Source organism: Parasteatoda tepidariorum, chromosome 10, assembly GCF_043381705.1.
Source record: "Parasteatoda tepidariorum isolate YZ-2023 chromosome 10, CAS_Ptep_4.0, whole genome shotgun sequence".
NCBI lineage: Eukaryota > Metazoa > Arthropoda > Arachnida > Araneae > Theridiidae > Parasteatoda > Parasteatoda tepidariorum.
In genome coordinates, this window is record NC_092213.1 from 8252475 (window position 1) to 8271135 (window position 18661).

Below are 18661 nucleotides of genomic sequence, written 5' to 3' on the forward strand. Positions count from 1 at the left end.
ACTATTAATATATAATATTAAAATATATATTTTAATATATTTAATAACATATATACTGTTTAGTGAAAAGTCTTTTAGTAGTTTTTTAGTTTAGTGAAAATCGTTTAATCAAATTGTAATTATTATTAGTAAAAAATACTTCAATAAAAATGTTTTTTATAGAATTATTTTTTAATAAAAAAAAGATAAATATGCTTGGTATTATATAAAATTACTTCGACTTCAAATCACATATTCTTGGAGCTACTTGAATTCATAATTAAATGTTTATCTAGATAAAGATACTATCCGGATTCTGGGTGCAGGATTATTTGTAAAAAGAAGGTCATGGCAGTTTAAAGGCCATGGCATACATATGTACGTAGTTGTCAGTGAAATTTTATGTGCCTATTGGTATAATGATAATAATGGATTTTCCATTTTGAATGGATGTTAAAAAGGTGATGGCGGATTCCTACGTTGCATGATTGTTTATGGAATGTTAGTTATTAAATGTTTCACGCGTATGACTAGTTGAGCAAGGATAAAAATGAAAAACAATGTACTTGACTGTGAATGCAAAGATATTGACCAAATTATGCGTTCTGTTTGTGTAAAGATGGTGACGTCATTTATTTGAATTACGATGGGAATAGCATTCTACTTTGCATGACTGTACAAAGATTATGATGGAATATCACATTGGTTGAGTGAAGATGATAAGAAAATTTTACTTCTTATGGTTATTAATGCATAAATAAGTGCAAAAATGATTATGTAATTTCATCCCGCATGCATATATATATATATATATATATATATGTATATATACCTCAGTGTTTAAGAGCAATGCATATATAAACATATATTTTATATGCACTATTTGACTACTTTCCATTCAGCCATTATCACATTAAAACAAAATAAATAAAAAAAAACTCTGCTTTTACTTCGAAAGATGATATAAATTGTAGATGTTAATAAAACTTAATTGATTAAAATACAGTAAATTCATTGATGTATGGCTCTTCAAGAATAAGTTTAGACAAGTAAGTAAAATAGCACGAAAAATGTTGATTGAAATATTTAAAATGCCCTTTTTTAACCTTCTGAACAATAATTCACATTTGAATCGTTTAGATTAAACATTTATGGCAGTAAATTTAATTCCGCAGTTAGCCTTATCTTTCAAAAGTTCAGCCCCCTGAATTTTCTTTTATTATAATTAGCGTTTAAGAGAATTTAAGCAAGATTTTGTATTAATGTCAAGCTTTGATAACAGAAAAAATTAATATATTAAATTACATTCCTTTCTGTCAATTGTTTTTTTAATAATTTATACGCTCTTGTAATAAATAAAAACGAAAAACATTAATATTTGTAGATAACACGCTATAGTGAACTTTCTATGGACACAGCAATAAGTCTGCTATAAATGACATGGTTCGCTACATCCAAAATCTTTTAAACGTTAGTCAGTAGTATTATTGAAGTAAGCGAATTAACAAAATTTTTAATCCAAATGTTAAATAACGTTCAAAGTATTTTTTATAGAACAAAGTGACTGCCCCCGCCCCCCTATAACTTACTTTTCAGTTTCTGTTATTTTTGGAAAGTTTCAGATGTTTATCTTTTCAATTTTTGCCATATTTGGAAAATTTTAGATGCTTATCTTTTCAGTATCCGTTATTTTTGGAAAGTTTTAGATATTTATCTTCTCAATTTTCAAAAGTTTTAGATGTTGTTCTTTTCAGTTTTTGCAATTTTTGGAAAGTTTTAGATGTTTTCCTTTTCAGTTTTTGTCATTTTTGGAAAGTTTCAGATAATTTTATCATTTCAGTTTTCGTCCTTCGCAGAAAGTTTTAGATGCTTATTGTTTTATTTTTAAAGAAACTTACAATGAAACTATGGAATTTCTGAACAACCCATTCATTGTTCCACGAGCCTGTTTTTGGAATCACATGCATTAGTCTTTACAGCGGAATTAGTCATTTTGAACACTACTTTACAATGTGATTAATTGTTACAATGTGTCTTAAATAATAAAATTTCATTTAGCCCGGACCCGTCGTAAAGTCGTAACTATGTATTTATCATATAGACTAAAAATGTTGCAACATTTATTTAAATACACATAAAAATGAAATTGTCTACTATAAACAAAATACCAATTTCTTAGCTCTTCAGTAAAAACGAATGTAATAAAAATAATTAAATAATAGTTCGAACGGAATCCCTAAACCGTTCACTACAACCGAGTGTTCACTATATCCGTTGTTCATTATAACGGGGTTAGATTGTATTATGATTTCGTGCATCGACGTTAGGCCAAAATTATTTCACGAATTCTTAAAATGATTTGCTACTTTTATGGATCTCGTGACCATTCGAAACGTGCTTGGTATCGTTGTTTACACACTTTATGATTTCAAATTGTCGCTTCTGTCAACGAAGTTATCAGAGGATGATTGAGAGCATTAAATAAAGTATTAGCAGGAAAGTTTTCGTCGATGATGATTTCATTACCACTTTCCTACTACGGATTATAAGCAAGCGAAGCGTTGAATAATTATATGCATTATTCGAAAGAAGATTTCCTCTTGTCTTCTGAGGGAAAAAAAAATATAACGAATGAAACCATGTGGAAGGGATATAAAATTTCATACTAACGGCTATCGTTTGTTTATAACAAGCTTTCAAGTAGAGATGTGCCACTTAAATATTCAGGTACCTGGTTGATCCGGTCATATATTCGTTACCCGGACCCGGGAAATAAATTTTACTACCAGATGTCGTGTACCTGAACCCAGTTTTTAGCTAAAAGAACTGGTTATGAGTTCCTGGACTCAACATATTTAGAAATAGAATAACTTTAAAATTATTTATCTATGTAGTTTTGGAAATTATAATTCATTGCAAGATAAGAAAAGACAATTGCTGTATAAGATTTAAGTAATCATCCGCGACTGCATATAGTTCTGTTTTATTTCACTATAAAATTATACAAGTATGCTTTCAAAACAATATAAAAGCTTTTAAAAGGTTAAACACGTCAGGCAGAAATTTATTTCGAGCTATTTTTTATGCTATATATCACAAAATTATTTAAGAAAAAAGATAATAGCTTCGTAGCCTTACTGGAATCCTAGACTTGGCGACTTATTTCGATAAATAAGGATCATTCATTCTTGCAAAAGAGACAACTACATGACGTTGCAAGAGCATTGAGCTTGATTGGAATATTAAAAATGGCGCGCAATATACTAACATGCTCTTAATAAGTAAAATGAGAGATAAAGAGTTTTTTAAATTTTTTAGTTTCATTTATTTTAAATTTTTGCTTCTATGTAGAAGGAAATCGTCTGCAAGAAACAAATGTTTATTATACTTCCATTAGTTTCTTTAAATGCGGACAGAAAAACGGATATTTGTTACGATATACGATTTACAGATCATAGTTTTTATTCAATAAATTTTATTTTCTTCATTTTACACGATTCATCATTGATCATTTGATTTGGATTTGAATTGGAAGATCATTGGATTTGATTGGGCTACTAAAAATGGCGCGTTTTATGCAGACATGCAATTAATAAATCAAATGAAAAGACTTTACTTTTGTTTCGCTGTAGAAGAAAATCGTTTGCAAGAAGCAATATTTATTATTCTTTCATCAGTTTCTTTAAATGCGAACAGAAAGACGTATATTTCTTACGATTTTTAGACATCAATCTTCCTGATTCTAATTACTTGTTAACACACTTGTATTAAACAAACAAAAAGGAGGCTATGTAACGTTGTTTCAAGAGTCGGTGATGTTAATATACGTCCGCGCTGGGAGCTTGGCATCCATTTGGCGTGCATTCAGATACAAACAGAATCTCTCCGTAGGGATAATGGTTTTTTCTTAACTTGCAACAGAGAATTTCTTCGTAATAATCAGGCTAAAATAACTATTGATATATGATATATTTTTCTTTTGAGCCGAATTTTTATTCTGATAAACCTCGGGACAGAGAAATATATTTCCTAAAGAGTGATGACTGCTGAGAAGAAATCATACATGGAAAGGGTACTTTTGAAAAGTAACGAGTACAAGTACAAAATACTTTAAACAAAAGTAACGATTAAAAAGAAAAAAGCTTTTATTTTTAAAAGTAACGAGTAAGAAGTACAAGTACAAGACAAAAATAGTAACGATTTCAAAGTACCTTTCAAGGAAATCGAAAATTCAAAGTAACCTTCGTTTTCATTAAAAAAATGGTAGAAGAAAATTATTATTTCATAAATTTAAAATGTGTTTTTTTAATTTATAATTTAAAATTTATAAAACTTTGAAATTCAGGAAAATGTTACAAAATTGATTGAAATAGTGGACGCTGTACCACCAAAACCAAATCAGAATTAAAAATTCAATGTTTGCCTATGAAAAGGAGTTTTAAATTATGTTAATTTTTAAACTACCAAATCTTGGGTTTATTCTTTCGGAATACGTAGTAATTTGTAGTGACTTTTTGTAAAATAGCTATTGAGTGTACAAAAGAGCTGCTCTTTTCTTTTCAGGAAATTTCAACATTTTAAGGTGTTTAGAAAAAGAAGTTAGCTAGAATTTGTAATGCATTAGATTTATAAATTAAAAAAGAATATTTCAAAAGCTTCGAAAAAAAATTTTTTTGTTGGAAAATTGTCAAACATTTTCAGACGAAAACGATTTTTTTGACGTTTTCGTTTCGAATACTTGTATTTGTTTCTCAAAAAAGCAACTTAAAAACCATTAAAAGTACTAAATTTGAAAAGAGTAACGAAATACAAGTAAAAGTACGTACTTTACTTTCGTTACAAGTAACAAAAGTAAACGTTTCGCCATGCATGGGAGAAAGACATGAAAATTCAGAAATGTAATGCGAAAAATTATTTTAACTGAATTATTATGATTGTTAAATAAATAAAAAATTAGAAATAAGGGCTTCAATTAATATTATACAAGCAAATACTTGACTGAATTTTGATTTCACCGTTAAGTTTAGGCATACAGAAATTAAAATTATCAAATAGAGAAGTTAAATATTAAAACTAATGTAACGTGAATACGACGTTAAGGAATATGATATATGGGTGATTCTCACGAAACATGACAATTCACTGTCCCTTGCTCTAAGTTCTAATACTATAATACTAAAAGAACTTTTTTTTTAAAAAAAATTAATAAATAGCATTGCTATTAACATTTTAAAATGACTTTGCACTAGCATTGGCTGTTTTGTATACTTAAAAAATTTAATTGAATATCAAAATGTCATTTTCCTGGCATGTCCTAAACAGTATTTCCAATAATAACTAGCTTCAAAACTTCCCATACATTCTTCAAAATCTAATATTTTTTTTTATCTTATCTTATGTAAGCATTTCTAGAATATACGCAGAGGGTATTGTTTACCAAAACTTCGTTTAAAATATTTTTTTTTGTCAATAATTTGTTTGTCCCATGAAAATCTGTCATTTTCTTGGCTACTCCTATTTAGTGATTTATGACCAAAATAGATAGCGCCAGGAATCAATATCTTACGTTAATAGATTGATTAGATACTCTTCTATCTGAACATGTCTTGTTGCATGAATAAAGAACCAATTTTCTGGCTCAAAATCTATTTCAAACAATTTTTCGAGGTGAGTAGGTTTTAATGCTGTCATTTTCCTGGCTTCTTGAAATCATTAATAACAAAAACTACATAGATTTATCTGAGTTATTTTAAGAAATACTGTTGTTTTCTGCAGAATATAAACGTCTTCGGCCAAAATATTAAATTAAAGTAAATTTATATGCTATAAAATGGCGAATTTGTCATTATCCTGGCTGTCATTTTCCTGGCTTATGAATGCCAGGACATTGAAGTGTTACCAGAAATTCTTTTTAACTGCTAATACTGTAAAGAGGGAAAGCAAATATTAACCTAATACCAAGTTTATGTATGATTGTAATATGCTTGGATGTAATCAAAGTTATTTATTTATTTAATGATTGATTATTATACCCAATTTTATTCTGTACATATCAGCAACAAAATTTTTTTTGTTTCTTTCTACAGTGGATAAAAAGAATTAATTTAAGCAATTTATGGTCCATCTAACATAAAGGCTTAAGTTGAGTTACTTACTATTAACTTAAAATAACTGTTTTTTAAACTTCTAAGGTAATACGTAATTTTCCTGGCATTCAAGAATTGGTGAATTTCTATTTTATTTATTTTTTCTCGAGCAAATGTCAATAAATTACACTGCTATCTATAAGATAATAATAAGTGTAGCTAAAGAAGAAAACAAAAAAATTTTAGATTATTTTGAAGACTTTAAATTTGAAGAAATGCTTTGGTCCGAATTGTCATGTTTCGTGAGAATCAGCCATATAGACATTTTAAAGTGAATGGCAGAAATGAGTGGTTGTTGACTTCCACCGGTGAATGTTGCCAATCACATTGTCACCTTGGTAAGTGTCCGAAATATATACTAGGTCTAGTTAACGGTGACTGCTCAGTATACCCTACACTGATGTTTTTTTAAAGTTAAGTGCCACTACCCGGTATACATTTAACTGGTACTCTGAACACTGATGTTTCTCCTAATCTATCTTCAGCAGATATTAAACTATCGAATAAATATAATAATATCAATGATATAACATCGGATATAGCAAATATTTTAAACATTCACAAAAGCGAATATGAGATTAATGACATTCATCGGTGAAAGTCGACATTCTCTTAATTTCTGTCCTTTACGGTAACAGAGACGCATCTCAATGGCAATCGTAATTAGTTTATATTTAGAAATAAAATAAGATAAAAAAATTATGTCTGAAAAATTTAGGACTGGAGTTACCATTAACAGTTCGAATACCTTTTTTCAAAAAGAAAATAATGTTTAAATAATAATAAGATATGGAAATGAGATTTTGTGTCAGGTTAAATAAAGAAAAGCATTTGAAATTTCGTCATTTAAGAAAATCGAAACGCATGACTAAAATGCAATCAGAGCGAATATTGAGATTATGAATCAGAGAAAAAAAGAGAATGGAAATGACAAATAGTTTCTTTTTTTTTATTTTTTATTAATTCTTTTTAAGAACTTTTCAACTGAAGTTATTATTTCACCGGAAATATGTAATGCTTTGATTTTAAGTGTGGGCAATAAGGACAAGAAATCTTTTATTGAAATCTTTGCCCTACAAATCACTTGCAGAAATGAAGCTCTCACTTTTGACGATTCGTCATTCTTAGAGCTGAATTTCGTTAATTATGTGAATTATTTCTTCATGAAATCACGTTTTATGTGACAAAACGGGAACTCTTATATATATGACGAAAATGTATCCTTAACTCGAAACCTCATCGTAGTGCATTGTGGGAGATTGTTATATGTAATAAAACTAGGAGAAGGCTAGACGATCAAGAATAAAGAAATAAAATAACCTGGGTTTGAATCCCGCTTAGGGTATAGTGGAAATTTATCTCGCTGTTCTATTTGTCTTTCTTGTCTTAGTAAGGTGACATTGACTCAGCTGTATGTTGCGCACCATAAAGTGATTATTAGAAAAATTAGGCATACCGAGTTTTTTTTTTTCGTTTTAAGAATGAAAAAAAAAATAAATAAAATGACGAAATTCGTTTCCTTGAAAAAGTGACTATAGTTATTACAACACTGACGAAATATTCACTCAGAGCATATATCAGGAAACGGTTTCGTCACAAACGAAGAAAGTTTCGTGAAATTTGATTATCCATTTTTTACAGTGATCCTATAATCAATCCTTATTTCAATATGAATAGTTAAATGTAATATAAGAAACAAAGCAATTCCGAGGTGTCAGAAGAGAAACATGAGTGCACATTTCAAGAAATTCTCTCATAAAATAAGTTAAGTTTAAAATTAAATTTTTTTTTATATCAAACTGATATTAATAAGTTCAAATTATGTTGTATTATATTATATATAATTATATTATATTAAATTGTTGGCGTAGGATGTCAATCACACGAAATCAAAACAATTATTAATTATTTACAAATTGTATGAACTTTGCGAATTTGTTTGTAATTTAAATTTCCTTTTTAAATTTGACTAAATTCAGAAGCTTACATTTTAATAAAGAATTGTAGGTAGTTTATTATGCGCTAAATATTAAATGTAATCAAACTAAAATAATTATAATTAATTTATAATTAATTAGAAGGTCCTTACTTTGCTGTCGGGCCTAAATTCCTCAAATGAGATGTAAATTTAAATTAAACATAGCAATTATAAACACTGAAAACTACTTCAATTTTTTTAAAACGGTAATATACTATAAACATATTCTATAAAATGGTAATGTATTATTTTTTTCCATTAAATAGCTTCTTTAATCATAAACTGTCCTCTATTTCTTGTTTCAATAGGTGGATCACTTTGTTTTATTACATTTTCCCACCTGTACATACATACCTAATACCTTACATACCTAATAATCAAGTTAGTTGAATTTGAATTGATTAAGTTTAATCTTAACTATGCAGCGTATATTAATAGCAATGTTTATCCAATTCATACTTAAGCAACGTTTTCTTAAATCTAATAGTTTTAAAAGTCCTGAAACAAAAAATGAAAAAAATTAACTCTCGCTACATTTTTTTTTCTATTTTCATAAATAATATGGGAATATTATTCATAAAAGCAGAAAAATATTTAGTCTTTTTTACCTATGTCATTATTTTATGGAAAATATACAATGTTTTGATTTTAATAGTAGGCGATAAGGTAGGACATGGAAACTTTCATTGAGATTTTTGCACTGCAAATCCTATAACCAAAAATTAGTTAAACATTATTAAATAATGAATAATGCTAAACAACTTGAATAAATCCCAGATAATACTACAAAAACAGACAAGTACATATGAATCCACAAAAGAAAAACAGAAATGTTCAGATATTGCCACAAAAACAGACAAGTAGAGATAAATTCACAAAGAAACAGAAATGCACAAATAATGTCACCAAAACAGAAAGTACAGATAAATCAACAAAAGAAAAACAGATAAGTACAGATAATGTCACAAAAAACAGAAAAGCACAAGTAATGCCATAAAAATATGGTAATATCTTACATCCTCAGTTTTTTGAGATTATTTACTTAAGAACAAATAATGACCATAAAAATAGAAAAACACAGATAACGCTTAAAAAGTTATTTGTGCTTGTTTACGTTATTTTGCTTTATTCATACATATTATTATGCACCAAAGAATTTTTAGCTTTAGCTTTGGAATTATTATTTTTAAAATTGAAAAAAATTGGCATTGCGGTAACATTAAAGTAAATGATGTTCTTCTTATAAACTTTTTCTAATTTTAAAGCATAAATTTCTCTCGCTATATTAGAATGAAAGATTCGATGCGGATGTTCTAATGGACATTAAAGTAGCAGTCCGTCTATGGAATTTTAGCTGACAGTACTTCATGTATCGTGCGTTATAATGGAAGGGTCGCTGCAGTGGGTATCGTACTAAAGAGTGTACGTTGTAATACCTTAGAAATAACTTAAATAGGAATGTATTTTTTCCACTCTCTCACTAATGCAATTTTTTCTCCTTTTTTAAAGGAATGTGAACTTGATCACCAATGTTTTTTAGAACATTCCGTTTACGCTCATCTAAAAATAATGCATAGACTACTCCCAAAAATTGAAATTACTCAGTTTCGGTTGTAAAGTAATCTGGAGGAAAGGGGAAAATCAATGCTCTACAAATAAAGCGTATCAACGAAACAACAAGCGCGATACGCGTTGAGTGGCAACTTGAATTGCTGTCGACAAGGTAATGCCCCTCCTAGTTCAAGCTCTGGTGCTTTAGAATGCAATAAAAATAGAATGAAAATTAACACCCATCCAAGAAATGAAACTCATCTTGATAACTGGAAAATCTTAATAAGTCATGATCCAATTGCTCTTATGAAAAGCAAAAAGTATTGAAGAATTTCGGAATGTTTTATTTTATTTTATAACCGCAGTTGAACAGCCGGCCCAATTTTTTGGGTTTACGACTACCAATGTTCAACTCCGTAGTCTTGTAATTTTGAACTTAATCCAGAAGACAAGGGAAATCCTGGATCAAGTATTGAGAGAAATTTGCCTTCGTGGAAGACTTTTTAATGGAACTTGCCCGCATTTGCGTTACATTGAAAGGAAGACCACGAGAACCTCCCACGGCTAACTTGACTGCAAGGGGACTCAAAACCATAATCAGTCACGTCAGCACTGTGGTCGGTGCAAGCCGGATGCGGAATTCGTATCGACAGGGATTCGAACCCGGTTTGCCTCATTGGAAGGCGAACGCTCTATCCCCTGAGCCATCGCAGCTTAATTTCGAAATATTAAAAAAAAGTTCGATAGAAAATTAGCTTTGCAACAAAGAGATGTTTAAAGCTCACATGCAGAACTTAATTGGCCATAATTTCTTCCGGCTCTAAATTATTTTTCTTTTCTAGCAGTTTGCAATTTTCTCCAGAAACAGATGGTCCCGGATCTTTGAACCTTGGGATTCCGGATATTTTTCTATATTTTTGAAATTTATATGCCAGTAAGAAAGAAAAATTATTAAATACATAACAAATATTAAAATGTTAGATACATAAAATAAAAATGTTGAAAAAAAATTTCCCCACGCTTGAGGTTTGATTCGATCTTTTCATTTCCTAGTAATTACAGTGTGAGTCTTATACATTGCGTTAAAGTATTCTTGTATAGATTATTTTAATGAAATGTTTGACATAAAACTAAACTGATTAAAAAACTGGCCGACTAAATGATTGTATTCATAAAAATAGCTTTATGCTAATATTATTACTTAATTTAAAGGTCACGTTACGGACAAAGTGAATTTTGCTGGGGATCTACTCTAATCTAGGGTAAATTTTATCCAAATTGAGCGAAAATGCAAATTTCACACTTGGTTCTGCAATAAAATGTATGCATAAAAGAAAAAACTGAAAAAAAGATAAAAACAAAATTCGACTAATTTATATTCTGTTTTTGGCAATTTTTGTTTGCATAATTTTCCTTCTTATTGACCGGTTATATTGTCCCGTAGTATTCAGGTCCATAGCCAGTAAAAATACAACTGGCACAAACACAATTTAAGAAAGTCATACATTTAATATTCAGTTTCTCAGCAATTACTCAACCAATTTAGTTCAAAATCAGTATTTTTTCATTTAAAATTATATTCTTTAAAATGATGTAAAAAAAATATATTTTACTCTTCAAAATTTTTCGACTAGTATCAAATAAAATAATAAAAAAATATTCACTTAAAGTTATTTTTTTGCTTGGAATTATCTTTGTATAAATGAATTTTAGAATAATGTGCAAAGATTTTTCAATTCACTTAAAGAGCTCTCGAGATATGGTAAAATACACAAAAAGTGAAATTAAGTGAAATTAAGAAAAAGTTAAATTAAGTAAGCTGTCCAAACTTTGGATTACTCCCTTGTCCAAACTATCCCAGATTGCGACTACCCCCTATATTTTTAAGGTCAGAAATTCTTATTTGTCGAGAAAAAAAATTATGTTTATTCAGAGAAAGTACGTTTATATGCATGATTTAGTAACTTAAAATGTCGCCTTCACTAATTAATTAGCATATTAGAAGTCACCCTTTCAAACCTTTAAAATTGAGTCCTAGAATGTGAAGATCCGATCATTAGATCAAAAGTTATTTAGGGTGGTCCGTTTTTTATTTTGTACATTGTATATTAAAATATGCTGCTTTGAAATGGATTTTATGAAAAAATAATTAATATAATAGACTAACACAAATAACTATAGGCTGAAACAATCAATTTTGAATAGACTTTTTCGAAATTATAAATTTTTTGTTAAAGTAGTTTAAAGTCTTATTCGCAGAAATATACATAAAACATTTAGCTTAAAGCTTAATGAAAAGTTTAAAATTTAGTCTAGTTAATGTAAGTCTAGTTAAAAAATGTATAAAGTTTTTAAACGTGAGTTTATTTTTAAAATGTATTTCCCATTATGGAATAGAATAAAACAATAAGAAAAGTTAAATTAGAACTTAATTTCAAATTATTAGTTTCATTATATGATTTGTAAATGAACTATATATTAAAATACAAAAATTTAAATTTAACTTTAAAATAAGTTTCATGATAGGGTTCATCAAAATTTAGCATAAAGATATAAGAATTTGAATTTGACATTATAAATAATTTTCATAGCAGGATTTATCGACGAATTATGTAGAAAGAAATCAAAATTTGAATGTAAATCTAAACATAGTTTCCTCACAGAATTTTTCAAAGAATATTACATAAGCATATAAAAATTTGAATTTGTCTCTATAAGAAATTTTCATTACAAGATTTGCTACAGAATTATACATGAAAAACAAAATTGAATTAAACTTAAAAATTCATTTTTCAAAGAATTATAAATATAAGTTCATTTTTTAAAGAATTATACATAAAATTATAAAAATTGAACTTAAATCAAAGAATAAGTTTCATTACATGATTTGTCAAATAATTGTACGTAATGATATAAAAATTTAAAATTAAAATTTAAAAATAAGTTTCATTATATTATTGGTCAAAGAATAAAAACATAAAACTACTTGAACTTGCAGTCAATTTCCAAAAATGAGATTCATTATATTATTTGTCAAAGAATTATACATAAAACAGTTTAAACTTACATTCAATTTCTGACAATAAATTTCATTGCATTATTTGTCAAAGAATTATACATAAAACAATTTAAACTTGCATTCAATTTCTAAAAATAAGTTTCATTCTGTAGGCTTACTCAAAGGGTTATTCAGTGAAATTAGAGTTGCTGAGATTAGGAGCCAAGACATTCGTTGTGTTTGCAGCACTTGTTGGAACATTTGTTTTGTTATCTTTATACATCAATCAATTAAACTCATCCTCATCATGTTTACCAGTGAGTATAAAAAAACTATATATGAAATTTTTGTTTTGTTTTGTTATTTCTTACTTCCTCATTTAAAATACTATATTTTAAATATACGAGACTGCTTTCGTCGACCATCTTGGTCAGCTTTCAAAATTAGTTAAGTGATTAAAAACGCTAAAGGGATTAAAAAAAAATTAGATACATCAAGCACTACAGTATTTTTTATAGGGAAAAATAGAATGACGAAATACTTCCTTCATTTTGATTCGTTTTTTCTAAGAAGCAGCAATAGTCATTTTGCCTCATTGACGAAAATTTTACTAAGAGCATATACCCGGAAGCGAATTGATAAAACATACCGTAGATTGCAAAGGGTTGGCGAAAATTTCTATTGGCGTTAAAGGAGCGTTCTTGCAAATCGCCAAACAGCTGTGTGCTTATGATTATGTTTTGTTTTCGGTATCGCATAACATTCAACAAGTTAGATATGGGTGCGACATTTCAATTAAGCGGGTCTTCATTTGATTCTTCTGCATCAAATAAAATATAAAGCGTATTTTTTTGTTATAGCGCCGACATAATCGTTTGTATCTGTTGACTAAATTGTGTTTATTAGCGTTTTTTAAAAGGTCGTAATAGAACTAAGATAGAAAAATTACACATTATTACATATTCTATAGTTTCATAACTTTCATTAAATGTATTTCGAGTAGTGAAATTCTTTTCCTACTCATCCACTAATTAGAATTAATAATTTCACAATAACCTTTAATCCTTAATAATGAAATGATTATTATAATAAAGTTTGTTTACTTAAAAGATTAAAAAAANAATTAACTCTCGCTACATTTTTTTTTCTATTTTCATAAATAATATGGGAATATTATTCATAAAAGCAGAAAAATATTTAGTCTTTTTTACCTATGTCATTATTTTATGGAAAATATACAATGTTTTGATTTTAATAGTAGGCGATAAGGTAGGACATGGAAACTTTCATTGAGATTTTTGCACTGCAAATCCTATAACCAAAAATTAGTTAAACATTATTAAATAATGAATAATGCTAAACAACTTGAATAAATCCCAGATAATACTACAAAAACAGACAAGTACATATGAATCCACAAAAGAAAAACAGAAATGTTCAGATATTGCCACAAAAACAGACAAGTAGAGATAAATTCACAAAGAAACAGAAATGCACAAATAATGTCACCAAAACAGAAAGTACAGATAAATCAACAAAAGAAAAACAGATAAGTACAGATAATGTCACAAAAAACAGAAAAGCACAAGTAATGCCATAAAAATATGGTAATATCTTACATCCTCAGTTTTTTGAGATTATTTACTTAAGAACAAATAATGACCATAAAAATAGAAAAACACAGATAACGCTTAAAAAGTTATTTGTGCTTGTTTACGTTATTTTGCTTTATTCATACATATTATTATGCACCAAAGAATTTTTAGCTTTAGCTTTGGAATTATTATTTTTAAAATTGAAAAAAATTGGCATTGCGGTAACATTAAAGTAAATGATGTTCTTCTTATAAACTTTTTCTAATTTTAAAGCATAAATTTCTCTCGCTATATTAGAATGAAAGATTCGATGCGGATGTTCTAATGGACATTAAAGTAGCAGTCCGTCTATGGAATTTTAGCTGACAGTACTTCATGTATCGTGCGTTATAATGGAAGGGTCGCTGCAGTGGGTATCGTACTAAAGAGTGTACGTTGTAATACCTTAGAAATAACTTAAATAGGAATGTATTTTTTCCACTCTCTCACTAATGCAATTTTTTCTCCTTTTTTAAAGGAATGTGAACTTGATCACCAATGTTTTTTAGAACATTCCGTTTACGCTCATCTAAAAATAATGCATAGACTACTCCCAAAAATTGAAATTACTCAGTTTCGGTTGTAAAGTAATCTTGAGGAAAGGGGAAAATCAATGCTCTACAAATAAAGCGTATCAACGAAACAACAAGCGCGATACGCGTTGAGTGGCAACTTGAATTGCTGTCGACAAGGTAATGCCCCTCCTAGTTCAAGCTCTGGTGCTTTAGAATGCAATAAAAATAGAATGAAAATTAACACCCATCCAAGAAATGAAACTCATCTTGATGACTGGAAAATCTTAATAAGTCATGATCCAATTGCTCTTATGAAAAGCAAAAAGTATTGAAGAATTTTGAAATATTTTATTTTATAAACGTATTTGAACACCCGGACTAATTTTTGGGTTTACGACTACCAATGTTCAACTCCATAGCCTTGTAATTTTGAACCCAATGCAGAAGACAAGGAACTCCTGGATCAAGTAGTGGGAGAAATTTGCTTTCGTGGAGGACTTTTTGATGGAACTAACCCGCATTTGCGCTACATGGAGAGGAAGACCACGAGAACCTCCCAAGGTTAGCCTGGTGGCAAGGGGCTCTAACCCATGATCTGTCTACCACTGAGAATATTTCACGTCAGCACTGTGATCGGTGCAAGCCGAATGCGGAATTCGTATCGACAGGGATTCGAACCCGGTTCGCCTCATTGGAAGGCAAACTCACTACCCCCTGAGCCATCGCGGCTCAACTTCTTAATATTAAAAAAAGTTCGATAGAAAATTAGCTTTGCAGCAAAGAAATGTTTAAAACTCATATGTGAAACTTAATTGTCCATAATTTTTTCCGGCTCTAAATTATTTTTCTTTTCAAACAGTTTGCAATTTTCTCCAGAAACAGATGGTCCCGGATCTTTGAACCTTAGGATTCCGGATCTTTTTCTATATTTTTGAAATTCATATGTCAGTAAAAAAGAAAAAGAAATATGAAATATGTAAAAAATATTAAAATATTAGGTATATAAGAACGAAATGTTGAAAAATATATTTTCCCCATGCTTGAGATATGATTCGTTCTTTTTATTTCCTTGTAATTATAGTGTTAGTCTTATACATTGTGTTAAAGTATCCTTGAATAGATTATTTTTAATGAAATGTTTGATATAAAACTAAATTGATTAGGAAACTGGCGGACTAAATGAATGTATTCATAAAAATAGCTTTATGCTAATATTATTACATACTTAATTTAAAGGTTACGTTACGGACAGAATGTATTTTTCTGGGGATCTACTCTACTCCAGGTAAATTTTATCCAAATTGACCGAAAATGCAAATTTCACTCTTGGTTCTGCAAAAAAAAAATTTTTTTTTTCATATTAAAGAAACAAAGGAAAAACTGCAAAGGATAAAAACAAAATTCGGCTAATTTACATTCTGTTTTAGACAATTTTTGTTTACATAATTTCCTTCCTTATTGACCGGTTATATTGTCCTGTAGTATTCAGGTCCATAGCTAGTAAAAACTCTACGGGCGCAAACACAATTTAAAAAAGTCATGCATTCAAAATTCAGTTTCTCAGGAATTATTCAGCCAATTTCGTTCACAATTTGTATTGTGCCACTTAAAATTATATTCTTTAAACTGATGCAAAAAAAATCGTATGCCTTACTCCTCAAAATTTTTCGACTTGTATTAAATAAAATAATAAAAAAATATTCACTTAAATTTATTTTTTTGCTTGGAATTATCTTTGGTTAAATTAATTTTAGAATTATGCGCAAAAGTTTTTCAATTCATTTAAAGAGCTCTCGAGATATTGTGAAATACACAAAAAGTGAAATTAACATGAAGCTGTCCAAACCTTAGACTACTCTCTTGTCCAAACTATTGGGACAATATTTCCCAGATTGCGACTACTATTTTTAGGGTCAGAAATCCATATCTGACGAGAAAAAAAATATGTTTACTGTGAGAAACTACGTTTTTGTGCCTGATTTTGTAACTTACAATGTCGCCTGCACTAATTAATTAGCATATTAGAGGTCATCCTCTCAAACCCTTAAAATTGTGTTCTAGAACGTGAAGATCCGATCATTAGATAAAACGTTATTCAGGGTGGTCCGTTTTTATTTTGTACATTGCACATTAAAATATGCTGTTTTGAAATTAATTTTATGAAAAAATATTTAATATAATAGACTAACACAAAGAACTATAGGTTGAAGCAACCAGTTTTGAATAGACTTTTTTAGAATTATAAATTTTTTGTTAAATTAGTTTACAGTCTTATTCGAAGAAATATACATAAAACATTTAGTTTTGAACTTAATGAAAAGTTTAAAATTTAAATTTCAATATAAGTCTATTTAAAAAATGTATAAAGTATTTAAATATGAGTTTATTTTTAAAATGTTTTTCCCTTTATAGAATAGAATAAAACAATAAGAAAAGTTAAATTGGAACATAATTTCAAATTATAAGTTTTGTTATAGGATATATTAAAATACCAAAATTTAAATTTAACTTTAAAATAAGTTTCAGTATATTGTTCATCAAAAATTAGCATAAAGATATAAGAATTTGAATTTGACTTCATAAATAGTTTTCATTACAGGATTTATCGACGAATTATGCAGAAAGAAATCAAAATTTGAATTTAAATCTGAAAATAAGTTTCCTTACAGGATTTGTCAAAGAATTATACATAAGCATATAAAAATTTGAATTTGTCATTATGAACAATATTTTCAATACAAGATTTGCTAAAAAATTATGCATAAAAAAAAATTGAATTTAACTTAAAAAATAAGCTTCATTACGGGATTTTTCAAAAAATTATGCACAAAAATATCAAAACTGAATTTAAAACAAAAAATAAGTTTCATTACATGATTTGTCAAAGAATTGTACATAATAATATCAAAATTTAAAATTAAAATTTAGAAACAAGTTTCATTATATTACTGGTCAAAGATTGGAATTTAAAAATAAGTTTCATATTGTATTATACATAAAAATATTTGAACTTGTATTCAATTTCTAAAAATAAGATTCATTATATTATTTGTCAAAGAATTATACATGAAACTATTAAAATTTATATTAAATTTCTGACAATAAATTTCATTATATTTTTTGTCAAAGAATTATACATGAAGCTATCTAAACTTATATTAAATTTCTAAAAATAAGTTCATTTTTCAAAGAATTATACAGAAAAATATCAAAATGGAATTTAAATCAAAAAACAAGTTTCATTATATTATTTGTTAAAAGAATTATACATAAAACTATTTAAACTTGCATTCAATTTCTAAAAATTAGTTTCATTATATTATTTGTCAAAGAATTATGCATAAAACAATTTAAAATTGCATTCCATTTCTAAGAAAAAAGTTGCATTGTATTATTTGTCAAATAATTATAGATAAAACTATTTAAACTTGCATTCATTGTCTAAAAATAAGTTTCATTCTATAGGCTTACTCAAAGGGTTATTCAGTGAAATTAGAGTTACTGAGATTAGGAGCCAAGACATTCGTTGTGTTTGCAGCACTTGTTGGAACATTTGTTTTGTTATCTTTATACATCAATCAATTAAACTCATCATCATCATGTTTACCAGTGAGTATAAAAAAATTATATATGAAATTTTTGTTTTGTTCTGTTATTTCTTACTTCCTCATTTAAAATACTATACTTTAAATATACGAGACTGGACTTTGTCGACTAACTTGGTCAGCTTTCAAAATAAAAAAAATTAGATACATCAAACACTACAGTATTTTTTATTGGAAAAAATAGAATGACGAAATATTTCCTTCATTTTGACGAAATTCGTTTTTTCTAAGAAGCAGCTCATATATATATATATA

The 18661-nt window shown here is 28.0% G+C and overlaps 1 protein-coding gene across 2 annotated transcripts in view; it reads left to right on the forward strand.

The window, feature by feature from the left end:
* LOC122270129 (uncharacterized) overlaps positions 1–18661 on the forward strand; it is a 31167-nt gene that overhangs the window by 1062 nt on the left and 11444 nt on the right. Inside the window, exon 2 of one of the 2 annotated variants that reach the window (XM_071186132.1) lies at positions 12826–12969. In XM_071186132.1, the coding sequence (XP_071042233.1) occupies positions 12826–12969 (144 nt within the window). Of the gene's footprint in view, positions 1–12825; positions 12970–18266; positions 18411–18661 lie in introns of both variants that reach the window. The other variant, XM_043046372.2, reaches the window with a different exon arrangement.